General features: G+C 41.9%; 1 protein-coding gene across 1 annotated transcript; it reads right to left on the reverse strand.

Annotated features, from left to right (window-relative positions):
* Nucleotides 1–24830, reverse strand: LOC137049949 (mucin-2-like). Its single transcript, XM_067428698.1, has 53 exons — nt 24651–24830; nt 21864–21940; nt 21637–21744; nt 21462–21554; nt 21265–21372; nt 21069–21176; nt 20873–20980; nt 20677–20784; nt 20503–20595; nt 20306–20413; nt 20126–20218; nt 19942–20034; nt 19746–19853; nt 19534–19656; nt 19339–19446; nt 19155–19247; nt 18974–19066; nt 18800–18892; nt 18631–18708; nt 18442–18549; nt 18245–18352; nt 18069–18161; nt 17874–17981; nt 17678–17785; nt 17473–17589; nt 17292–17384; nt 17096–17203; nt 16900–17007; nt 16704–16811; nt 16507–16614; nt 16330–16422; nt 16134–16241; nt 15937–16044; nt 15760–15852; nt 15579–15671; nt 15382–15489; nt 15185–15292; nt 15009–15101; nt 14813–14920; nt 14632–14724; nt 14436–14543; nt 14240–14347; nt 14042–14149; nt 13866–13958; nt 13690–13782; nt 13509–13601; nt 13328–13420; nt 13168–13239; nt 13009–13080; nt 2703–2893; nt 549–672; nt 195–451; nt 1–125 (listed from the first exon to the last, which is right to left on the reverse strand). Exons 1-53 carry the CDS (start codon nt 24828–24830, stop codon nt 1–3), a joined length of 5682 nt encoding a protein of 1893 aa, XP_067284799.1.
* Between the last annotated feature and the right edge of the window lie 1456 nt (nt 24831–26286).

The following is a 26286-nucleotide window of genomic DNA, read 5'->3' on the forward strand; positions in this document are numbered from 1 at the left end:
TTAATTATCTAGTGAGAAGCCTCCACTGGAGTTTCCTGCTCCTTTACGGCCTTCAAACACAACTTGGAAAGATTGATTGGCGTTCAGTGGCACATGATGCAGCTTCCAGTAATTCCCAGGGGTTTCTGCAAGAAATTAAGCGGTCAGTAACACTGAGATACAGGCCTATATGAGTGAGTGAAGAAGAGACAGACCTGTGATCTGATCCATAAGTCTGAGAGTTCCTGTGCTGTCTGCTTCATTCTGGTACTCTCGGATCCAGATGTTGAGCTGGTCAGACTGATGCCCGCTGTGATAGTAGTAGAACTGCAGGCACTGGACTTTGCAGTCTCTTGTAGGGGTCAGTGTCTTGCTCTCCAATCTGGCTGCGTCCCCCTGGTTTCTGCCCTCAGTGCTGAAGTGCATGAACAAAGACGAGCCTGAAACGGGCATGAAAACAGGTGTGTAGCAGCTGTGGATGGAAGTGGAGCATTTCTAGTTCATTATCCAGTGAGAAGCCTCCAAAGCTTAACTACAGTGGTCAAGGAAATCACTGAATGGTGTTTCACCAATCATTGATATGCAAAACGTTCATTGAAAACTTCACACCTGGAGAACAGTCACTGAAGGTTAGAACAAAATGCTTGTCCCTCTCTCTAAGGACACAGGATGTGAACTTGTCCAGCAGGGATCCTGTGATTAAAAGAACATATAGCACAACAAAGGGCAAAAGCATACATGGCATTTGTCATTGGTCAAAAGTTTGATGTGGTCAGATTAAAATGATGTCTGGCAGTAAGCCGTTAAATCAATGTACTTAATAAACTGGTCAAGGTTGAGAATAGATGAAGATCTCACAAACTCTTACATTGTGTCTGGAAACATTAAAAATAAATTGTATTATATTAAAGCAACAATCATTGCTGGTTTTAAACCGCCCTTTTCATGAAGAGTATCTGCAAAATATTCAGTATAACCAAATACAGAAATTCAATTTAATGGATGTCCTAAAACATTGTTGCAAGTCAAATGGACAAAATTACAAATAATTAGGGATGGCTGACGCGAACCTGACTATTCGACGCTGTGTCGAGATCCCGAAGCGCAGATGTGTCGAAACACTGCTCCGAGCTGTGATTCGAAACACCCATGTCACGTGACTACAGCTAAACGAAGCGCCGAAGTGTTTCATCAGGTGCGCTTGTCGAAACTGCTTTGATTAAAAGGGGCGGGAACAAACCACACAGTCACACATCTGAATGAACCTCATTCCCCACAGTTTAAAAGTGAAGATAATCCATCTTCACCTCGTGGGTTTTTGTGAGAAGAGAAAGATTTTGTGGTATAAGTGAGATTTATAGTTCACTTTGGTTAGTTATATTTAGGCTAGGCTCCTTTTGGAAACACCACATAAAGTGAGATGTGTGTATTGTGTTGGCCCAGAATGCATGATCCATTAACTTAATTTTCAGTAATTTTCTCTCATTTGTATGTACTTGCTAAAAAAATATTTGTGCATGCCAGCAAAAAGTGTCCCACCTTGTGAGAGAATTTTTTCAAAGGCTGGAGAAATTATAAGTTGACTAAGTCCTTCACCAGCAGAGCAATTCATATTTTTGAATACAAATGTTATGTAACAAATGACACATTGTGGCTTTATTTCTTTTAATAATCTAATTTTTCATGACAAAGAAACAAAAACAAAAGACTAAAGTTATTTACAATGATGAGGCTACAGGTTACAAAACCAAGTAGTTGTCAGACAGATGATAAAAACATGTTTTTTGTTTTGTTTTTTAAATACAGTAGTAGATCACTGTCAAGGTTATTTCAGATCAATACACGCCAGTGTCCACTAGATGGCATCATGGGGAAGGGTGTCAGATGTTGTTTTGAAGCTTCGGCACATTTGCTTCAACTGTTTCAGTGCTTCACGAAGCCCCGGTCTGCCCATCACTACAAATAATCACAAATCTGTAACGATTGTCCACTGAAGAGGCGAGGTTGAGAACCCAAGTGCAGTCTTTTTATTAAATCATAAACATAAAACAAAGACTTGGAAAAAAACAATCAAAAGACTTGACTTAAACTTGACAAACCACTCACCAACAGCGGGTTACAACATACAATAACTGACCAAGACAATAGCTGTGTCCCAAAGTGAAGGGTGCGCACTTCAAAGGCCATGCACTTCGAAGGGCAGGCCAGGCCTGGCCTTCAAAGTGCACGAAGGGCGAACCGAGGAACAGGGTTGCCAGGTCTGAATAACAAAACCCCTCCAATTGATATTCAAAAGTATCAGAATCACGGCCATAATGGGCCAAAATATCACAAAATGCGGGGCGTGGGCGGTAGAAATATTGCGTAAAAGTAAAGACAACTTAACCTGTGGACTATCAGGTTGTGACAACTGACAGCAGACGTTCGTGAGAAGATTTTAAAAAGAGAAATTGAGCATATATAATAATACTTATTTTATATATATATATATATATATATATATTAGCTTTTTATTGGGTTTTGACATGCGTCGCAGGAGCTAGGCAGCACCAAGCAGTTACTGCAGTTCTCCGGGTTCTCTATTGCCTCTTCTGCATGCTTGAGGCCCAAGCAGACCACACAGAAAGGGTGGAGATCCTTAGCGGTAATAAGAGACCCACACGCGGCCGGGTGGGCCCGTAATAGGCTAGCGACAGAAGAAGCAGACTGAGAGAGCGGCCTACCCGCGAAAAACTCGGAAGGTCCGTGGTGGCAGCCGTGGATCAGGAAGACGGACGAGAGCGCGAACGGCTCCGAATGCAGACACAGAATGTTGCAGAATTGAACTCTCATGCCCGGCGGAGGCTGATCTGGCGATATTTGATCTGGCTGATCCTCCTGCAGACAATAAGTGAGCAGCGCAAATCCAACCGAACTGTGTCAGTGCAGAGATCGCGAGAAGCGAATGTCAACTGATGTACAGTCGCGTATGCAGCCTATTTATGCCCGCAGGTAAGGGGTAGGCCTTACTGGGCATTGGCTGCACGCTCCTGCCTGTCTTGTCAGACTTGATGCAATTGGATGCTTCCGCAGAGGTCAGGTAAGGATGCCCTTCCTATAGGTGGATCTCGAAACGAGATGAAGAAAGAGAACATTTCTATTAATTTCTCACTGAATTATACTGATTTATTAATAGTTGAATGACATAAACAGACTTGCTGTACATGTCCTGGTTCAAGTCACTTATGATCTCAGAGCTTTCTCATTCACTGTAGAGCTGTCAATCATCTTACGTGAATCGACGTGACAATACTCCTGCTCCATCTGGTGATGCTGTTCTCATCTCTCTGCTGTAAACATTGGCAACTCCTGAAACACGGAGCTAATAACATTTACATATACATTTACATTTATGACTTTAGCTGACATTTTTATATCCAAAGTGACTTACAACTCAGGAGTACAGGAAGCAATCAGTCAAGAAGAGGTAAAGAAAAATGCAAAAAGTGCCCTAAATACCAGAGGAGCAAAAAACAGAAAAAGTGGAGAAGAAAAGAAAAGTAGTGGATGAAGAGTTTAGGTTTTTTTTTTTAATGATAGGATTAAGTGCTCATGGAAGAGATGAGTTTTTACCTGTCTTTTGAATGAAGCGAGTGATTCTGTCGTGCGTATGGAGGACGGAAGATCGTTCCACCAACCAGGAACAATGAAAGAAAAAGTTCGAGAGAGGGATTTCATGCCTCTCTGTGATGGTACCACAAGCCTCCTCTCATTAGCGGAGCGAAGGCTTCTGGTGGGTGTGTAGACTTGTAGGAGTGAGTCGAAGTATGCGGGTGCTGAGCTTGTGGAAGATCCATGAGCAAGAGTCAGGGCTTTGAATTTGATCCAGGCAGCGAGTGGTAGCCAATGCAGAGAGATGAATAGAGGTGTGACATGAGCCCTTTTGGGCTCATTGAATACAAGACGTGCTGCAGCGTTCTGGATCATTTGCAGCGGTTTGATTGCACAAGATGGAAGTCCAGCCAGAAGCACATTGCAATAGTCAAGTCTAGAAATGACCAGGGCTTGGAGAAGAAGCTGTGTTGCATACTTTGTAAGGAACGGTCTGATTTTTCTGATGTTGTGCAATGCAAACCTGCATGACCGAGCTGTCTGAGATGTGGTCTTTGAAGGACAGCTGGTCATCAAAGATTACTCCAAGATTTCTTGGAGTAAGATGAACCTAGCTGGGTGGGTTCATCTTAACACGGACCCTTAAGATTAACAACAGTAATGTGCAAAAAAGAATAGGGAAATTTAAATGTTATGCTATTTAATAATATGCTAATGATATTATTAAATATAGATCTATATATAGACCATTGTTCTTCAATATTCTCACGCTGAACTGACCGACAGCTTCAGTTATTATAAAATGAGCTCTTTACTTGCTTTCTGTGTAATTGAGTTTTTTCATGAGACTTGGTGACTTCGTACTTTTCTCCATATATTAGGGAGTGGAAATGGCTAATAAATCAATAAGTGCTCTTCTGCTGGTTATAGTGGTGGGCACTGCATATCTTTTTTAATAAAAAAACGCTTGTTTGCCACAAAATGAATTAAACATTTTAAAAAAATTAACTAAAATACTATTTCTTTCACAAAACCCCTTTAAACTTTTAGTTTTACAAACCATCACATTAAAAATAGCATATTTTGGATATTTAGAGCTTTGAAGTGCTGGAAATAAGTGCAGTAAGTGTACAAATAAGTGTAGCCTACGAAACCATTGGAAAGTGCTTGAATTTCATTCTCAAAAGGTTGTACGAATCCTAAGATAAATAATGACCGCAACATTAAATCCATGTGGTTTTACTACAGTAAATCATGGTGAATGTTGGTGATTTGTGACTGAAACCCCTGACCTTCGCTGAGGTTGTCTCCGCGTCAGCTCTGTTTGATCTGATATCTGTGGTTCATAACAGATAATTTTGCGCCGACCGCTTCCACTAGATCACAGTAGCAATGTTATTAATTCTGTGGTGAATTTAAACGCTCTCTCTCTGGATCTCCAGCGCTGTGTATTGTGTCTGTCCTGAGATCGGCCCGTGTATGAGCTCGCGCTGCATTCGTTGTCCGCGCAGCTCAAATGAGCGCAGTTCCGTTCAGACTTCAAACACACTTTGCAGCGGGGTATTTGTTAATAGTTCTGTGAAATACTGAACCAATGACACTGTATGTTGTTAGACGCTATCCTTGTTGTTTGTGTATCTCTGTGGCACTGGCAAACGCGTGGGGGAGGGCTGAGCCGTTACGGGAGCCCAGAGGGAGCATCGGCGGATTTTAAAGAAAAAAAAATATATTTTTATTTACAAAAATCGACATGAAACTACAAACTCGAATTAATCGATAATCGATTTATCGCCCAGCCCTACTTAAATATAAATAAAATAGTTACTATAAAAGATTAATGAGGATTAAGTCATTCATGACAGACATGTGAAACGTTAATTGAGTGAAAACAATAGACTGTGAATTGAGCAGATGAAAGACTAGTTAGTAGACTGCAAGTATGTTTTACAGGCCAATAACATAATGATTAGCAACTTCTCTTAGCCTTTGCTAAAAACTCACATGACATGCCATACAATATGCTTCATACAACACCAAATCAGAAAAAGTTGGGACAGTATGGAATGTGTAAATAAAATAAAAAAGAAGTGATTTCTAAAATTACTTTGACTTGTATTTCATTGCAGACAATAGGAACACAAAATATTTCATGTTTTGTCTGGTCAACTTCATGTCATTTGTAAATATGCATCCTTTCCTGTCATTCAGACCTGCAACACATTTCAAAAAAAGTTGGGACAGTAAAGCATTTACCACTTTGTAATGTTGCCATTCCTTTTCACAACACTTAAAAGACGTTTAGGGACTGAAGACACCAAGTGATGAAGTGTTTCAGGTGTAATTTTGTCCTATTCTTCCTGCAAACAAGTCTTAAGGTGGGCAACAGTACGGGGTCTTCGTTGATCGCATTTTGCGCTTCAAAATGGGCCACATATTCTCTATTGGAGACAGGTCGGGACTGCAGGCAGGCCAGTCAAGTACCCGTACCCTCTTCCTCCGCACACGGCGTCCATTCCTCCCAAAAAATACCTGAAATACTGATTCATCTGACCACAGTACACATTTCCCCTGTGTGATGGTCCATCCCAGATGCCTCCGAGCCCAGAGAAGTCGACGGCGCTTCTGGACACTGTTAACATAAGGCTTCCTTTTGGCACAGTACAGTTTTAACTGGCATTTGTGGATGTAACTACGTATTGTGGTACTTGACAAAGGTTTGCCAAAGTAGTCCTGAGCCCATGTGGTGATATCACTTCTAGATGAATGCCGATTCTTGATGCAGTGCCGCCTGAGGGATCGGAGATCACGGTTGTTCAGCCTAGGCTTGCGGCCTTGTCCTTTACGCACTGATATTCCTCCAGATTCCTTGAATCTTGTAATTATGTTATGCACTGTTGAATGTGAAATATCCAAATCTCTTCCTATCTTTCTTTGAGGAACATTGTTTTTAAGCATTTCAATAATTTTCTCACGTATTTGTTGGCAAACTGGCGATCCTCGGCCCATCTTTGCTCCTAAAGGATTAGATCTTTCTTGGATGCTGCATTACTAGCCCTAAATTGCTCCTGTCCCAACTTTTTTTGAAATGTGTTGCAGGTCTGAATGACAGGAAAGGATGCATATTTACAAATCACAAGAAGTTGACCGGACAAAACATGAAATTGTTTTTTGTTCATATTGTCTGCAATGAAATACAAGTCAAAGTAATTTTAGAAATCACTTCTTTTTTATTTTATTTACACATTCCATACTGTCCCAACTTTTTCTGATTTGGGGTTGTAAAATGCATGATTTTAGAGATTTCATCCTCAGATTTGAAATAAAGCATGGCCAGACTTGTGGCTTCACATTAGTTGTGGTTATAAGTTGTTATACTACAGTCACATAATATTTTATACACTAAAAATATATTTTAATATTTTTGTATTTGTTTTAACACGGGACCCCACGCAAACTCTTAAGCGTTGGCTTTTTAGATGTGTTACTTATGTGTCTACCCATAAAGACTTGCGAGCACCAGTCCTTTTATTTGGGGAATGTCAAAATGAACCACTTGCCAAAATGGGGGGGTGACAGGCTATGTCATAGTCGTGCAACCAGCAAGTATATAAGGGCACCTAGCAACACGACACCATCCTTCGTCTAAAGGGACTGTCCGGCCCGAGGTATGGCAACGAGACGCAGTCTATTGTGACCGCCCTCAGATGTTGCCAGCTAAGCCGGAAACCTGATAGCAGTACCCACTAGATGTCAGCAAAAAGCCAGTTATTAGTTCCTACCTTAGGAACCCGTTTTCCCAGGGAGGCCCAGAGTAGCCTCTACTTGATAGCAGTCAAACTAGTCATCCCTCAGGGAGGCCTGGCAAGGTCTTCTACCTAATTGCAGACTCTGCTATCCGCCTAATCATGCAGACTTAAGAGGCCACCTTCAGGGAGGCCTGATGGGGCCTACTACGCGACAGTAAGCTCTTAGGGAGGCCTTGTATGGCCTACTACTTGTTAGTGGTTAATGCTAGTTGACATCAGGGAGGCCTAATTAGACCTACTACCTACTTAGCCACCTACATCAGACATACAGCTTGCTGCCCAACGGCAAAACTTCAGGGAGGCCTGGAGGGGCCTGCTTACCTGACAATGAGTTATGCTAGCTACCCGGGCATCTAGATACGAAACCTTGCCTTCGCCCAGGGAGAAAACAGGGAAAAGACAGGCTTGCTCGCTAATGCTCTCTAGGGGGCGGGAACCTGCCATTCTGTCCCCTGCGGTGGTTCTGGTTCACCTCCCCCATCCTTTCTTTTCCTGTGGGCGTCCTGCCTCCTCTGCGCCCTACTCTTCCCTGGAGGGGGTCCATGAGAGGCAACACTGGTCCTCTGGTCCTCAAAACTATTTTGTACAAACATTTTTTTTTCTGGGATTTAGCAATCCTGTGAATCACTAAACTAATATTTAGTTGTATGACCACAGTTTTTTAAAACTGCTTGACATCTGTGTGGCATGGAGTCAACCAACTTGTGGCACCTCTCAGTTGTTATTCCACTCCATGATTCTTTAACAACATTCCACAATTCATTCACATTTCTTGGTTTTGCTTCAGAAACAGCATTTTTGATATCACCCCACAAGTTCTCAATTGGATTAAGGTCTGGAGATTGGGCTGGCCACTCCATAACATTAATTTAGTTGGTTTGGAACCAAGACTTTGCCCGTTTACTAGTGTGTTTTGGGTCATTGTCTTGTTGAAACAACCGTTTCAAGGCCATGTCCTCTTCAGCATAGGGCAACATGACCTCTTCAAGTATTTTAACATATGCAAACTGATCCATGATCCCTGGTATGCGATAAATAGGCCCAACACCATAGTAGGAGAAGCATGCCCATATCATGATGCTTGCACCTCCATGCTTCACTGTCTTCACTGTGTACTGTGGCTTGAATTCAGAGTTTGGGGGTCGTCTCACAAACTGCCTGTGGCCCTTGGACCCAAAAAGAACAATTTTACTCTCATCAGTCCACAAAATGTTCCTCCATTTCTCTTTAGGCCAGTTGATGTGTTCTTTGGCAAATTGTAACCTCTTCTGCACATGCCTTTTTTTTAACAGAGGGACTTTGCGGGGGATTCTTGAAAATAGATTAGCTTCACACAGACGTCTTCTAACTGTCACAGTACTTACAGGTAACTCCAGACTGTCTTTGATCATCCTGGAGGTGATCATTGGCTGAGCCTTTGCCATTCTGGTTATTCTTCTATCCATTTTGATGGTTGTCTTCCGTTTTCTTCCACGTCTCTCTGGTTTTGCTCTCCATTTTAAGGCATTGGAGATCATTTTAGCTGAACAGCCTATCATTTTTTGCACCTCTTTATAGGTTTTCCCCTCTCTAATCAACTTTTTAATCAAAGTACGCTGTTCTTCTGAACAATGTCTTGAACAACCCATTTTCCTCAGCTTTCAAATGCATGTTCAACAAGTGTTGGCTTCATCCTTAAATAGGGGCCACCTGATTCACACCTGTTTCTTCACAAAATTGATGACCTCAGTGATTGAATGCCACACTGCTATTTTTTTGAACACACCCCTTTCAACTAATTCAACTAATTGCCCAATTGCACAGCCTTAAGAGCGTGCATATCATGAATGCTGGGTCTTGTTTGTTTTCTGAGAATCTACTGAACCTACTGGTAACTTGTTTGCCACGTAGCAATAAAAAAAATATGAAAAACCTTGATTATTCTAGTTAGTCACATTGTACTGCTATTATTTTGAACAAGACTGTATATTGGCAATATATCCTTGGTAGGAGACAAGAAATGGATGACGAGAGAATTATTCCGGAAGTTGAAAAACACACAGTGTTATATGACACCACAAATCCTTTTTACAAGGACAATTCCAAAAAGGACAAGACATGGAGTTTGATTGCACAAGTTTTAGGAGTGGAAGGTGAATACAATAACCTCCTAATTATCTTCCTACTACATGATTTTCACAGTGCGCACAGTCAGCGGAGGCTCGCGCAGCAGAGACAGGCGAAAGTATAAACAAGGCTTTACAAAGCGGACCAAATGCGGACGTTCGCGAACGTTACAACTCGGACCTACTGCAGGCCTAAACGGACGTTCGCAAATGATATTGGCAACGAGAGTGATTTTTCTGATTCTGGTGCGTCTAGTTGTTCTCAGAATGAATGGACATGTCAAAGATTATGACACTGAGGAAATCAGGAAGTTTTTAAAACTGACAAAAAAACTAAGGGGTGTACAGGTAGCTGACTACTTTACAGACAATAAACGTTTTGTAGAAAACAGGAGGACTTTCATGAGCGAGGGATGTTTGAAAGAGTATCGTTTGAAAAAACTTGTCACCAAACTTCAACAACAACTGAACGTTTTATGGCAGTAAACTGGCCAAAATTACTAGCCCTTATTGGCTGCTTTTTTCTTTATGTTTTGTTTCTTTTTCATATGGGTGACATTCGCATTGCATCCCTGAATGTAAATGGAGCCAGAGATTTTGTAAAACATGCAGCTCTATATGAAATTATGAATCAGAAGAAAATGTATGTTTTATTTGTGCAGGAGACACACAGTGATGTTACAAAATCTATTGAGTGGACTAAAGAATTTAAAGGCTCTCTTTTTTAAGTCATAAAACTTCACTTAGTGGAGGTGTTGCCATTTTATTTGCAAGTAGTACTGTAAAGGAGTTTGTACTAATCAGCTGATCAGGAGATTGTGCTCGCCACAGGGTGTCAATCAATCAAAACACATCACAGAATTCAAAATACTCGTCTTTACTTTCTATTAGCATGAGTGTGGTCTGAAATAAACAAATGAATAACATATTACAATAAATAATTACAATATACATACATAATAGTAATATACATGTCTACATTATGCAATCAATACAATTATCAGGGTCTGGACTGCACTACCGAACTTCGCCGCTAGATGGCGCTTGAAGCACATATAATGGGGATCGCGGATTATCCGTAGGCGTTTCTCAATGTCAAGGAAGGATCCTTGACATTGAGAAACACCTCGTGTCTCTGAGTAAATGCTTAGTCATCATCATATATCGACAGGATCACGGAAATATACGACCGATATTGTATACTTGTTAATATTGCACTAGGTAACCACAAGCACAATGTAATACAAATCAACAACTCAACGACTTAAATAACTCTGTATCTGCTATATTTATGGCAGTCATACAACGGAGATAAACAATTCGATCATTTAATCATTGCTGTAACACTGCAGATTACTATACTAACAAACATCTTTAAGTAAATAGACTTACATTTTATCATGAACGCACACACAGAAGGTAAACTTTGAAGCTTGTATACAGGAACATGTGATGTGTGTCCTTCTCTTAACTCTGCTTGACTGTTCGGGAAGTACTAGCTCGCCACCTAGTGTCCTTTTGACGTCACCTATAAGTTTGTCACTGATTGGTTAAATCTCCTTTCTTGTGTAATGGAAGAGGTTGTAAAAGGTAGACTGCTAAAGATTCGAGCCCTTTTGAATATAATTTTAATACAAATTTACTAAGTGATGCACATTTTAAATGTACTTTTAATTTTTTTGGGACAACTTTCAGAATAAAAAAGATCAGTTTCAGTCTTTACAAAAACAGTTGGAGTTTGGTAAAGAACAAATTATGAACCACTGTAGGCCACCAACCCTTACAAGATCTATATTTAGTGTTCATATATTCTATAAACAGAGAGTATTGTTTCCTGAGAAAAAGGGGGATGTGGATAGTGTTAGATGCATTTATATAATAGTCTTCATCAGGGATGGAAATTTCAAAATCTACCAGCCACTCCATGTTTTTACAGCCACTTTCTTGTTTTTAACCGACAATGTGTAACTGCATGTGAAAAATTCATACTACAAGCTCTACAATACTTAAGCAGTTTATTCCATATTTTATTATATTTAGTCCTGAGTATATTTTCAGACCCATTTCAGAAAGGACTTCACAGGGAGACCGACTGGAGAACGCGCATCCTGTTCGTTTTCTTTATTTAGCGAAAAGCACAACATTTAGTTTTTATTTTGAGTGTACATAAATAAAAGTAGACATTTTAAGCTTTGTAAAGACATATCGTTCAAGTCTGTGAGTTCAAGAATGACGGAGTATTTTAAGTTGTTTTACACTATCATGAAGAAAAATACAGCAAAACATGCAGGACGCGATCTTCGGGTCCAGGGGTTTAAACCTCTACAGAGAATGTCTGAATCGTACATTGATTACAATAACAACTCAAATCTCAATATATTGGTAACAATTCTATATGTAAGAATCTCCTATAATTAATAACACAGACAGATTGAAATCTTGTGTATTCAGATGTAGAGCAGTGATAATGGTGATTCGTCATGATTAAATCTCCAGCAAAAGAAAGCAAAGCATCAGGATGATCAGAGAGGAAGCCGTCCTGACACTGGAGCTGCAAAATAGGCACACACTCAAGTTAAAAGAGGAGAGGTGGGAAGATAAACAGCATTAATGCAATAGAAAAAGACCTATTTACAAATGTACAATTATAATGTCTATGCAATATATTACTTATCTGTCAAAAACAAAGAGAGCAACCAGTGTAGTGTGATTGACACAAAAATTTATATTTTAAGGCAGTTCTGTTAGTTAATAATTCAGACACTGTCTGAATCACTCACAGGACACAAATCCTTCAACTTTTGAGACGCTTTAGAAACCCTTTTGAATGTCCTCAGTTGTTAAAAAACGAATTCATAATCAAAGCAAATAGAGATTGTCACTGAAACACATCCAAATGCATCATAATCAAATCACAGTTTCTCAAAGTGTATTGGGAAACGAGTATGAATACCCAGCCCTGTTTACGGTTATGATGTGAAACTCCTGTTCATCGTATCGCTGCCATAGCAGATTCTGTTCTTGTCATAAAGTAAAGCCTCGTTCACACCGCCATGATTTTGTCGCTGCATGTCGCCAGCAACCAGGGATTCATGTTTCCCACTACGGGTTGCTTATAAACGTCATTAGCAGATCGTCATCCTTAAATGTGTCTCTGTATGTACGCAGAGACATATCGTAAAGAACAGGGAGATTGCTAACAGCTGAAATCAACTTCTCTATCTTGACACGACACCGCAGTAGCAGTACAGCAGACGGATCACGTGCACTCCACTGACTTCACTCCCATTGATTGTCACTCATGAAAATCGCTTCTCATTTGCATTAAGTTGAAATTTCGGAACTTTTGTCGTGTGTCTCACTGTCGCCAACGGTCACTGTCGCTCGTGTTGCCGGAAGTCATCAGCGCTCCGTTAAAATTAATGGGATTGTGTCGCTTTGTCAATGGGGGTCGCTGGCGGTGTGAACGGGGCTTAATGCTCTGTTAGGTTGGGCTGTCACTGTTTAAAATAATGTTGTAGTCTCACCCCTTAGTGGGTCCTGGTGTAGCCCTCGTGCTAGTCTTTGCTGTAGTTGTTGAGTTCTGCGGAGGAAGAGCTCTAAGGAACAAACAAAATACTGTCAGGTTTTTATCATCAGATGCATCAGTTTCTCTAAACACCTTTAAAATAATGTTGTAGTCTCACCCATCAGTGGGTCCTGGTGTAGCCCTCGTGCTAGTCTTTGCTGTAGTTGTTGAGTTCTGCGGAGGAAGAGCTCTAAGGAACAAACAAAAATACTGTAAGGTTTTTATCATCAGATGCATCAGTTTCTCTAAACACCTTTAAAGTAATGTTGTAGTCTCACCCCTCAGTGGGTCCTGGTGTAGCTGCAGTGCTAGTCATTGCTGTAGTTGTTGCTGCTGTAGTTGTTGAGTTTGGCGGAGGTGTGGGAAGAGCTCTAAGAAACACACAAACATACTGTCAGGTTTTTATCATCAGATGCATCAGTTTCTCTAAACACCTTTAAAATAATGTTGTAGTCTCACCCCTCAGTGGGTCCTGGTGTAGCTGCAGTGCTAGTCATTGTTGTAGTTGTTGCTGCTGTAGTTGTTGAGTTTGGCGGAGGTGTGGGAAGAGCTCTAAGAAACACACACAAATACTGTCAGGTTTTTATTATCAGATGCATCAGTTTCTCTAAACACCTATAAAATAATGTTGTAGTCTCACCCCTCAGTGGGTCCTGGTGTAGCTGCAGTGCTAGTCATTGCTGTAGTTGTTGCTGCTGTAGTTGTTGAGTTTTGCGGAGGTGTGAGAAGAGCTCTAAGAAACACACAAAAATACTGTCAGGTTTTTTTATCATCAGATGCATCAGTTTCTCCTTTAATATAATGTTGTAGTCTCACCCATCAGTGGGTCCTGGTGTAGCTGCAGTGCTAGTCATTGCTGTAGTCGTTGCTGCTGTAGTTGTTGAGTTTGGCGGAGGTGTGAGAAGAGCTCTAAGAAACACACAAACATACTGTCAGGTTTTTTTATCATCAGATGCATCAGTTTCTCCTTTAATATAATGTTGTAGTCTCACCCCTCAGTGGGTCCTGGTGTAGCTGCAGTGCTAGTCATTGCTGTAGTTGTTGCTGCTGTAGTTGGTGTTGTTGTAGTTGTTGAGTTTGGCGGAGGTGTGAGAGGAGCTCTAAGAAACACACAAACATACTGTCAGTTTTTTTTATCATCAGATGCATCAGTTTCTCTAAACACCTTTAAAATAATGTTGTAGTCTTACCCCTCAGTGGGTCCTGGTGTAGCTGCAGTGCTAGTCATTGCTGTAGTTGTTGCTGCTGTAGTTGGTGTTGCTGTAGTTGTTGAGTTTGGCGGAGGTGTGAAAAGAGCACTAAGAAACACACAAACATACTGTCAGGTTTTTATCATCAGATGGATCAGTTTCTCTAAACACCTTTAAAATAATGTTGTAGTCTCACCCCTCAGTGGGTCCTGGTGTAGCTGCAGTGCTAGTCATTGCTGTAGTTGTTGCTCCTGTAGTTGGTGTTGCTGTAGTTGTTGAGTTTGGCGGAGGTGTGGGAAGAGCTCTAAGAAACACACAAACATACTGTCAGGTTTTTATCATCAGATGCATCAGTTTCTCTAAACACCTTTAAAATAATGTTGTAGTCTTACCCCTCAGTGGGTCCTGGTGTAGCTGCAGTGCTATTCATTGCTGTAGTTGGTGTTGCTGTAGTTGTTGAGTTTGGCGGAGGTGTGGGAAGAGCTCTAAGAAACACACAAACATACTGTCAGGTTTTTATCATCAGATGCATCAGTTTCTCTAAACACCTTTAAAATAATGTGGTAGTCTCACCCCTCAGTGGGTCCTGGTGTAGCTGCAGTGCTATTCATTGCTGTAGTTGTTGCTGCTGTAGTTGTTGTTGCTGTAGTTGTTGAGTTTGGCGGAGGTGTGAAAAGAGCACTAAGAAACACACAAACATACTGTCAGGTTTTTATCATCAGATGCATCAGTTTCTCTAAACACCTTTAAAATAATGTTGTAGTCTCACCCCTCAGTGGGTCCTGGTGTAGCTGCAGTGCTAGTCATTGCTGTAGTTGTTGCTGCTGTAGTTGTTGAGTTTTGCGGAGGTGTGAGAAGAGCTCTAAGAAACACACAAAAATACTGTCAGGTTTTTTTATCATCAGATGCATCAGTTTCTCCTTTAATATAATGTTGTAGTCTCACCCATCAGTGGGTCCTGGTGTAGCTGCAGTGCTAGTCATTGCTGTAGTTGTTGCTGCTGTAGTTGGTGTTGCTGTAGTTGTTGAGTTTGGCGGAGGTGTGGGAAGAGCTCTAAGAAACACACAAACATACTGTCAGTTTTTTTATCATCAGATGCATCAGTTTCTCTAAACACCTTTAAAATAATGTTGTAGTCTCACCCCTCAGTGGGTCCTGGTGTAGCTGCAGTGCTAGTCATTGCTGTAGTTGTTGCTGCTGTAGTTGGTGTTGCTGTAGTTGTTGAGTTTGGCGGAGGTGTGGGAAGAGCTCTAAGAAACACACAAACATACTGTCAGTTTTTTTATCATCAGATGCATCAGTTTCTCTAAACACCTTTAAAATAATGTTGTAGTCTCACCCCTCAGTGGGTCCTGGTGTAGCTGCAGTGCTAGTCATTGCTGTAGTTGTTGCTGCTGTAGTTGTTGAGTTTGGCGGAGGTGTGAGAAGAGCTCTAAGAAACACACACAAATACTGTCAGGTTTTTATCATCAGATGGATCAGTTTCTCTAAACACCTATAAAATAATGTTGTAGTCTTACCCCTCAGTGGGTCCTGGTGTAGCTGCAGTGCTAGTCATTGCTGTAGTTGTTGCTGCTGTAGTTGTTGAGTTTGGCGGAGGTGTGAGAAGAGCTCTAAGAAACACACAAACATACTGTCAGGTTTTTTTTATCATCAGATGCATCAGTTTCTCCTTTAATATAATGTTGTAGTCTCACCCATCAGTGGGTCCTGGTGTAGCTGCAGTGCTAGTCATTGCTGTAGTTGTTGCTGCTGTAGTTGGTGTTGTTGTAGTTGTTGAGTTTGGCGGAGGTGTGAGAGGAGCTCTAAGAAACACACAAACATACTGTCCGTTTTTTTATCATCAGATGCATCAGTTTCTCTAAACACCTTTAAAATAATGTTGTAGTCTTACCCCTCAGTGGGTCCTGGTGTAGCTGCAGTGCTAGTCATTGCTGTAGTTGTTGCTGCTGTAGTTGGTGTTGCTGTAGTTGTTGAGTTTGGCGGAGGTGTGAGAAGAGCTCTAAGAAACACACAAACATACTGTCAGGTTTTTATCATCAGATGGATCAGTTTCTCTAAACACCTATAAAATAATGTTGTAGTCTCACCCCTCAGTGGGTCCTGGTGTAGCTGCAGTGCTAGTCATTGCTGTAGTTGTTGCTGCTGTAGTTGTTGAGTTTGGCGGAGGTGTGAGAAGAGCTCTAAGAAACACACAAACATACTGTCAGGTTTTTTTTATCATCAGATGCATCAGTTTCTCCTTTAATATAATGTTGTAGTCTCACCCATCAGTGGGTCCTGGTGTAGCTGCAGTGCTAGTCATTGCTGTAGTTGTTGCTGCTGTAGTTGGTGTTGTTGTAGTTGTTGAGTTTGGCGGAGGTGTGAGAGGAGCTCTAAGAAACACACAAACATACTGTCCGTTTTTTTATCATCAGATGCATCAGTTTCTCTAAACACCTTTAAAATAATGTTGTAGTCTTACCCCTCAGTGGGTCCTGGTGTAGCTGCAGTGCTAGTCATTGCTGTAGTTGTTGCTGCTGTAGTTGGTGTTGCTGTAGTTGTTGAGTTTGGCGGAGGTGTGAGAAGAGCTCTAAGAAACACACAAACATACTGTCAGGTTTTTATCATCAGATGGATCAGTTTCTCTAAACACCTATAAAATAATGTTGTAGTCTTACCCCTCAGTGGGTCCTGGTGTAGCTGCAGTGCTAGTCATTGCTGTAGTTGTTGCTGCTGTAGTTGGTGTTGCTGTAGTTGTTGAGTTTGGCGGAGGTGTGAGAAGAGCTCTAAGAAACACACAAACATACTGTCAGGTTTTTATCATCAGATGGATCAGTTTCTCTAAACACCTATAAAATAATGTTGTAGTCTCACCCCTCAGTGGGTCCTGGTGTAGCTGCAGTGCTAGTCAGTATTGTAGTTGTTGCTGCTGTAGTTGTTGCTGCTGTAGTTGTTGAGTTTGGCGGAGGTGTGAGAAGAGCACTAAGAAACACACAAACATACTGTCAGGTTTTTATCATCAGATGGATCAGTTTCTCTAAACACCTATAAAATAATGTTGTAGTCTTACCCCTCAGTGGGTCCTGGTGTAGCTGCAGTGCTAGTCATTGCTGTAGTTGTTGCTGCTGTAGTTGTTGAGTTTGGCGGAGGTGTGGGAAGAGCTCTAAGAAACACACAAACATACTGTCAGGTTTTTATCATCAGATGGATCAGTTTCTCTAAACACCTATAAAATAATGTTGTAGTCTTACCCCTCAGTGGGTCCTGGTGTAGCTGCAGTGCTAGTCATTGCTGTAGTTGTTGGTGTAGTCTGTGTTGTAGTTGGTGTTGCTGTAGTTGTTGAGTTTGGCGGAGGTGTGAGAAGAGCTCTAAGAAACACACAAACATACTGTCAGGTTTTTATCATCAGATGGATCAGTTTCTCTAAACACCTATAAAATAATGTTGTAGTCTTACCCCTCAGTGGGTCCTGGTGTAGCTGCAGTGCTAGTCATTGCTATAGTTGTTGCTGCTGTAGTTGGTGTTGCTGTAGTTGTTGAGTTTGGCGGAGGTGTGGGAAGAGCTCTAAGAAACACACAAACATACTGTCAGGTTTTTATCATCAGATGCATCAGTTTCTCTAAACACCTTTAAAATAATGTTGTAGTCTCACCCCTCAGTGGGTCCTGGTGTAGCTGCAGTGCTAGTCATTGCTGTAGTTGTTGCTGCTGTAGTTGGTGTTGCTGTAGTTGTTGAGTTTTGCGGAGGTGTGAGAAGAGCTCTAAGAAACACACAAACATACTGTCAGGTTTTTATCATCAGATGGATCAGTTTCTCTAACACCTATAAAATAATGTTGTAGTCTCACCCCTCAGTGGGTCCTGGTGTAGCTGCAGTGCTAGTCATTGCTGTAGTTGTTGCTGCTGTAGTTGTTGAGTTTGGCGGAGGTGTGAGAAGAGCTCTAAGAAACACACAAACATACTGTCAGGTTTTTTTATCATCAGATGCATCAGTTTCTCCTTTAATATAATGTTGTAGTCTCACCCATCAGTGGGTCCTGGTGTAGCTGCAGTGCTATTCATTGCTGTAGTTGTTGCTGCTGTAGTTGTTGCTGCTGTAGTTGTTGAGTTTGGCGGAGGTGTGAGAGGAGCTCTAAGAAACACACAAACATACTGTCAGTTTTTTTATCATCAGATGCATCAGTTTCTCTAAACACCTTTAAAATAATGTTGTAGTCTCACCCCTCAGTGGGTCCTGGTGTAGCTGCAGTGCTAGTCATTGCTGTAGTTGTTGCTGCTGTAGTTGGTGTTGCTGTAGTTGTTGAGTTTTGCGGAGGTGTGAGAAGAGCTCTAAGAAACACACAAACATACTGTCAGGTTTTTATTATCAGATGCATCAGTTTCTCCTTTAAAATAATGTTGTAGTCTCACCCCTCAGTGGGTCCTGGTGTAGCTGCAGTGCTAGTCATTGCTGTAGTTGTTGAGTTTGGCGGAGGTGTGAGAAGAGCTCTAAGAAACACACAAAAATACTGTCAGGTTTTTTTTATCATCAGATGCATCAGTTTCTCTAAACACCTTTAAAATAATGTTGTAGTCTCACCCCTCAGCGGGTCCTGGTGTAGCTGCAGTGCTATTCATTGTTGTAGTTGTTGCTGCTGTAGTTGTTGAGTTTTGCTGAGGTGTGGGAAGAGCTCTAAGAAACACACAAACATACTGTCAGGTTTTTATTATCAGATGCATCAGTTTCTCCTTTAAAATAATGTTGTAGTCTCACCCCTCAGTGGGTCCTGGTGTAGCTGCAGTGCTAGTCATTGTTGTAGTTGTTGCTGCTGTAGTTGTTGAGTTTGGCGGAGGTGTGGGAAGAGCTCTAAGAAACACACAAACATACTGTCAGGTTTTTATCATCAGATGCATCAGTTTCTCTAAACACCTTTAAAATAATGTTGTAGTCTCACCCCTCAGTGGGTCCTGGTGTAGCTGCAGTGCTATTCATTGCTGTAGTTGTTGCTGCTGTAGTTGTTGAGTTTGGCGGAGGTGTGAGAAGAGCTCTAAGAAACACACAAAAATACTGTAAGGTTTTTTTTATCATCAGATGCATCAGTTTCTCTAAACACCTTTAAAATAATGTTGTAGTCTCACCCATCAGTGGGTCCTGGTGTAGCTGCAGTGCTAGTCATTGTTGTAGTTGTTGCTGCTGTAGTTGGTGTTGCTGTAGTTGTTGAGTTTGGCGGAGGTGTGAGAAGAGCTCTAAGAAACACACAAACATACTGTCAGGATTTATCATCAGATGCATCAGTTTCTCTAAACACCTTTAAAATAATGTTGTAGTCTCACCCCTCAGTGGGTCCTGGTGTAGCTGCAGTGCTAGTCATTGCTGTAGTTGTTGCTGCTGTAGTTGTTGCTGCTGTAGTTGTTGCTGCTGTAGTTGTTGAGTTTGGCGGAGGTGTGAGAAGAGCTCTAAGAAACACACAAACATACTGTCAGTTTTTTTATCATCAGATGCATCAGTTTCTCTAAACACCTATAAAATAATGTTGTAGTCTCACCCCTCAGTGGGTCCTGGTGTAGCTGCAGTGCTAGTCATTGCTGTAGTTGTTGCTCCTGTAGTTGGTGTTGCTGTAGTTGTTGAGTTTGGCTGAGGTGTGGGAAGAGCACTAAGAAACACACAAACATACTGTCAGGTTTTTATTATCAGATGCATCAGTTTCTCTAAACACCTTTAAAATAATGTTGTAGTCTCACCCCTCAGTGGGTCCTGGTGTAGCTGCAGTGCTATTCATTGCTGTAGTTGTTGCTGCTGTAGTTGTTGAGTTTGGCGGAGGTGTGAGAAGAGCTCTAAGAAACACACAAAAATACTGTAAGGTTTTTTTTATCATCAGATGCATCAGTTTCTCTAAACACCTTTAAAATAATGTTGTAGTCTCACCCATCAGTGGGTCCTGGTGTAGCTGCAGTGCTAGTCATTGTTGTAGTTGTTGCTGCTGTAGTTGTTGAGTTTGGCGGAGGTGTGAGAAGAGCTCTAAGAAACACACAAACATACTGTCAGGATTTATCATCAGATGCATCAGTTTCTCTAAACACCTTTAAAATAATGTTGTAGTCTCACCCCTCAGTGGGTCCTGGTGTAGCTGCAGTGCTAGTCATTGCTGTAGTTGTTGCTGCTGTAGTTGTTGCTGCTGTAGTTGTTGAGTTTGGCGGAGGTGTGAGAAGAGCTCTAAGAAACACACAAACATACTGTCAGTTTTTTTATCATCAGATGCATCAGTTTCTCTAAACACCTATAAAATAATGTTGTAGTCTCACCCCTCAGCGGGTCCTGGTGTAGCTGCAGTGCTAGTCATTGTTGTAGTTGTTGCTGCTGTAGTTGTTGAGTTTTGCTGAGGTGTGAGAAGAGCTCTAAGAAACACACAAACATACTGTCAGGTTTTTATTATCAGATGCATCAGTTTCTCCTTTAAAATAATGTTGTAGTCTCACCCCTCAGTGGGTCCTGGTGTAGCTGCAGTGCTAGTCATTGCTGTAGTTGTTGCTGCTGTATTTGGTGTTGCTGTAGTTGTTGAGTTTGGCGGAGGTGTGAGAAGAGCTCTAAGAAACACACAAACATACTGTCAGGTTTTTATCATCAGATGCATCAGTTTCTCTAAACACCTTTAAAATAATGTTGTAGTCTCACCCCTCAGTGGGTCCTGGTGTAGCTGCAGTGCTAGTCATTGCTGTAGTTGTTGCTGCTGTAGTTGTTGCTGCTGTAGTTGTTGAGTTTGGCGGAGGTGTGAGAAGAGCTCTAAGAAACACACAAACATACTGTCAGGTTTTTATCATCAGATGCATCAGTTTCTCTAAACACCTTTAAAATAATGTTGTAGTCTCACCCCTCAGTGGGTCCTGGTGTAGCTGCAGTGCTCATCCTTGTTGTAGTTGTTGCTGCTGTAGTTGGTGTTGTTGTAGTTGTTGAGTTTGGCTGAGGTGTGGGAAGAGCACTAAGAAACACACACAAATACTGTCAGGTTTTTATTATCAGATGGATCAATTTCTCTAAACACCTTACAAATAATGTTGTAGTCTTACCCCTCAGTGGGTCCTGGTGTAGCTGCAGTGCTAGTCATTGCTGTAGTTGTTGCTGCTGTAGTTGGTGTTGCTGTAGTTGTTGAGTTTTGCTGAGGTGTGAGAAGAGCTCTAAGAAACACACAAAAATACTGTCAGGTTTTTTATCATCAGATGGATCAGTTTCTCTAAACACCTTTAAAATAATGTTGTAGTCTCACCCATCAGTGGGTCCTGGTGTAGCTGCAGTGCTAGTCATTGTTGTAGTTGTTGCTGCTGTAGTTGTTGAGTTTGGCGGAGGTGTGGGAAGAGCTCTAAGAAACACACAAAAATACTGTCAGGTTTTTTATCATCAGATGCATCAGTTTCTCCTTTAAAATAATGTCGTAGTCTCACCCCTCAGTGGGTCCTGGTGTAGCTGCAGTGCTAGTCATTGCTGTAGTTGTTGCTGCTGTAGTTGATGTTGTTGTAGTTTTTGAGTTTGGCTGAGGTGTGGGAAGAGCACTAAGAAACACACAAAAATACTGTCAGGTTTTTATTATCAGATGCATTAGTTTCTCTAAGCACCTTTAAAATAATGTTGTAGTCTCACTCATCAGTGGGTCCTGGTGTAGCTGCAGTGCTAGTCATTGTTGTAGTTGTTGCTGCTGTAGTTGGTGTTGTTGTAGTTGTTGAGATCGGTGTAGTTGTTGGAAGAGCTCTAAGAATCAAACAAAAATACTGTCAGGTTATTATCATCAGATTTACATTATTTCATTTAGCAGACACTTTTACTCAACGCAACTTACAACTGAGGAATACATGAAGCGAAACGTCATGAAAAGGTGAAAAAAAAATCACAAAAGGCGATTGATATAGCTTATAACGTTTTGGACATTGCTTAGAGTAGCTTAAACTAGAATAAGGAGGGAATAGAGGAAAATGTAGGTTTTTGAGGAGCTCGTCCCACCATCAAGGAACAGTGAACGAAAATATTCTGTAAATAGATTTTATGCCTCTCTGTGGCGAGTGTTCGCTGAGCCGCGAGTGTTCGCTGAGCCTGTGGTAAATCTGTGAGCAAGTGTCAATGCCTTGAACTTAATGTGAGCAGCAAGTGGTAGCCAGTGCAGAGAGATGAAGAGAGGTGTAACATGGGCACTATTGGTCTCACTGAAGACAAGACATGCCACTGCATTCTGAATCACATGAAGCATCTTGACCACACAGGATGGAAGTCCAGCCAGAAGCGCATTGCAGTAGTCAAGTCTAGAAATTACCAGGGCCTGGATGAGAAGCTGTGTATGGTCTTTGAAGGACAGCTGGTCATCAAAGGTTACTCCAAGATTTCTGATCGACCTTGATGGGGTAATTAATTATATACTAAAGCTGGATGGTGAAGGTCATGTTGTAGAGTCGGATTGGCAGGGAAGCAAGAAGCTCAGCTGCAGGTGATGTTCTTTCATCCATGTCGAGATGTCCGCCAGACAGCTTGAGATGTGTGCAGCTACTGTGGGATCATCTGGTTGAAATGAAAGGTAGAGTTGTGTGTCATCAGCATAGCAATGGAATGAGAAGAGATGCGCCTGTATGATGCATCCCAGTGATGTAGTGTAAATGGAAAAGAGGAGAGGTCCAAGCACTGAGCCCTGATGAACTGCAGTGGTCAGTAGATGTGCTTTGGATACCTCCCCCCTCCATGCGACCTACCTGTGAGATAGGACTCAAACCAGTGGCGGAATCCCTGTGGTGCCCAGTGATGAGAGGGTGGACAGATCGAGGAGGACAAGGACTGATGGTTTGGAGTCTGATTTCGCAATCCACAGGGCTTCAGACGCACCAGATTCTCTCTGAACGCTTTCTATCTAGTGTTGAATGGCATAATCAAGTTTCAATATATTGAATAGACTGTATTTGAGGATCAGAGGGTTCAGAAGTAGGTAGGTAGGATGAACTCAAAATGAACAAAAACACACTTATTTCTAATCCAAGAGGAAGACGAACACTTAAGTAGAACACTTACCTGAATAATAAAGGAATTGAAATGACAGAACAGTACACACAATTTTATAAAGTTGTCCCACAAGGACTCAAACCTACAACCTCTGGGTCAGATACATGTTCTGCCACTGGGAAGCTATGCTTTTACAAACCTGCCGAAGCTCCTTAGTTCAAATGAGAATCAACAAAAATGAAGATTTTGTATATAAACACATTGCATGTTATATTTAACAGCTTCACATGATATCATTCTCAATGCTTGGAACAGATGCAACTTCTGCATCACATCCTACCACAATACCTCTTTGCAGTCTGGGTATGTGTCACATTGAGTGAAGAACTCACGACACAATGCATTCAGGATCCATGATGTAACACATTGAGCTAATTGTTCAGGTACATTCAACAGCCTACATTGAACAGCAGAGGTTTCAGTGTAAGAATGATTTCACAAAATTTAACCAGATTAGCATGCTAAGCTAACCAGCATTAAAGACACAAACACAGGCAAAGTCAAATTCAGAGATGAATTTTGCAGGATCAGTAGCGAATCTCAAACATCTCAAGTCATGTCTGTGTAGCTCAGTTCAAAGATCATCTGGGCCTATTTTGGACACAATTGGAAGTAGTCAAAAAACTGTTTGGAAAATGACAAATGAGATATCGTTGAGATTGACATAAACCAAGGAATATAATTACATAAAGAAATTAAATATTGAACTTTGTTTTCAAAAGCTATAAGCACCAGTTTTTGGGCAGATATATAAAATATTTTAAAATATAGTCCAATTTATGAATTCAATATGGCGGACATATGGTTCTTCCGATCCTGACATATCTGGTATCTTCGGATTTGGCATGACATGAGGAATCCATAGACACGATTATGATTTTCTGACAAACAGAAGTTATGTGCAGAAATAGCCATTTTTCATATCTTATAACCTGCAGGTGACACTGTTCCCATATTTTCCTTTAGATTGATCAAAGTTCAGCCGAGATACTGCCTTGGACCCAACTTTTTTTTTCATAACATAATTTTTCTTTACTATGCAATTTCCGTAATAATCTCAAAGTAAACAGAGCTTTTATTCTGTCAGCTGGAATGAAGATCTTTGAGTTTGTGTGTTTTAACAAATGGTATTCTTTATTTATTGATTGATTAATTAAAGTAACTTGCATATATAATAGTAATGTATTTGTTTTTTCATGTTATTCTGAACTTTTATTTTGACGGGTTGCCATGAAGACCTTTGATTTCCTGAGGCTCAAGATATGACAGTTGTCGACAGTTCCCTTTATCGAGGGAACTCGTACTGCGTCATCGTAGATGACACTTCGGGGAACGCCCTTGGCGTGACGCTACTGAAGCTTATTTGAACAAGGCCAATCTTGATTGGTGTTGCGTCATGACGTAGCGAGTGACGGCATACCCAGAGGTATAAAGGGGGCACGAGCAGATATAGCTTTCTGCTCTCCAGCGTTAGCTGAAGCGTTAGCTCTGTGTTGGATTGTTTGTCTATTTGGTGTTGTTTGTCCAAATGAGTATTGGCAGGCTCGTGAGCCTCGTAGTTCTGTCCTGCATCTGTTGAGGCAGCGCGGCGACAGATCATTGGCCTCGCAAATTAACTTGTCAGCGGGTCTTGGGGCTGCTGAGGCACTTTCTCAGTCCCTGCTGACAGTTCAGATGTTCTCCGTCCCCGCGTGGAAGCCCGCGCTGCGGCCTCTTTCCTCGGGGTTGAGAACCTGATGCTTGAGCCGTCTGATTCTGAGGAATTAGATGTGCTCAGCATCGTGGCGGGTGACGTAAGCACCAAGCACGCTGCTTCTTTCATAAATAGGGGTGCTCGGGCAGTCCCCGATGGGGCTGCCTGTAGTAACCCGGTGTTCTCCGTCCCCGTGCGGAAGCCCGCGATGCGTCTCTTCCCCGGAGTGGAGAACCAGATGCTTGAGCGATCTGATTCGGAGGAATTAGATGTGCTCAGCGTCGACGGGGTGAAGTAAAAGAGAGCTCACCACCTCTTAATGCAAGGCTCGATCGTGCGTGGTCGAGGCAGCGCATGGATTACGGGTCTGCAACAAAAAGTGAACACACGCGATCGGTGTACATGAGATACTGTTTGGCGCGAGGCATGCAGTCAGCGCCTGAGGGTGCTGGCTGTGTTCGTTGAGAGATATCTTGCAGCGTACAGAAAGTGCGTTTTCGAGTGTTTCAACCTCGCGCCTGTGGTCTTTCATCTCGTGGGATGAAAGCCAAATGTGTTGTAAACAAATCGAATCTCATGTTGCTGAGGCAGCGTGTAGATGATGATTTGTTAAATACATATTTAAACAGTATCGTCTGGAGATTATGGCTGCATTTAATTCTGAGGAATTAAAAATGAAACATTATCTGACTTTGAGGAGTTGGATATGTTTAATCAGCCTATCATTCAGACCATGCTCACTTGAGGGGTGATTAGGGGCATTTAATTCTGAGGAATTAAATGGGATTTATCTGACTTTGAGGAGTTAGATTATCAGCCTATCATCCAAATTGTGTTCACTGGGCTTTTTTCATCTAAGGATTCACAGTGGCCGCCCTAAGCGGCCCTGTCGAGTCAGATAAAGCCCCTCTCCCGGGGAGCGATCAAGGTCGCCTCCTCTGTGGAGTTTTCTGGAAGTCGATGCTGCGATCCGGCGTCTACGACGCTCGGGCCACATTGACTTCCAGCGAACGCATGCTGCTCTAGCCGCCTCTAAAAAGACTGCAGCTGGGCAGCGAACCTGTTCACACACCGAAAATCCTCCCTGACTAAGCCCTGCCGGGTGGCCGCTTCAGGGGGTCGGGCAGGAGGCTCGGTGGGTACCAGAGACCAGCCTTGAGAGGCTGGTTCCCCTAGTAGAATATCTCGGTGCATAGTTATGTTCCCGAATATATCTAATTGGGCCCTGTGTACCGTGGACAAAGGGTACAGACTGCAGTTCAGTGTTCCAATACCGGTCATTGGTGTGGTCTGAATTGTGGTGTGCCCAGCCCAGTGGCCGGCTGGCCAGCCCCCTCTCCCGTGGTCGCCTCTTCTGTGGAGT

The sequence above is a fragment of the Pseudorasbora parva genome, chromosome 20 (assembly GCF_024679245.1).
Source record: "Pseudorasbora parva isolate DD20220531a chromosome 20, ASM2467924v1, whole genome shotgun sequence".
Lineage (NCBI taxonomy): Eukaryota > Metazoa > Chordata > Actinopteri > Cypriniformes > Gobionidae > Pseudorasbora > Pseudorasbora parva.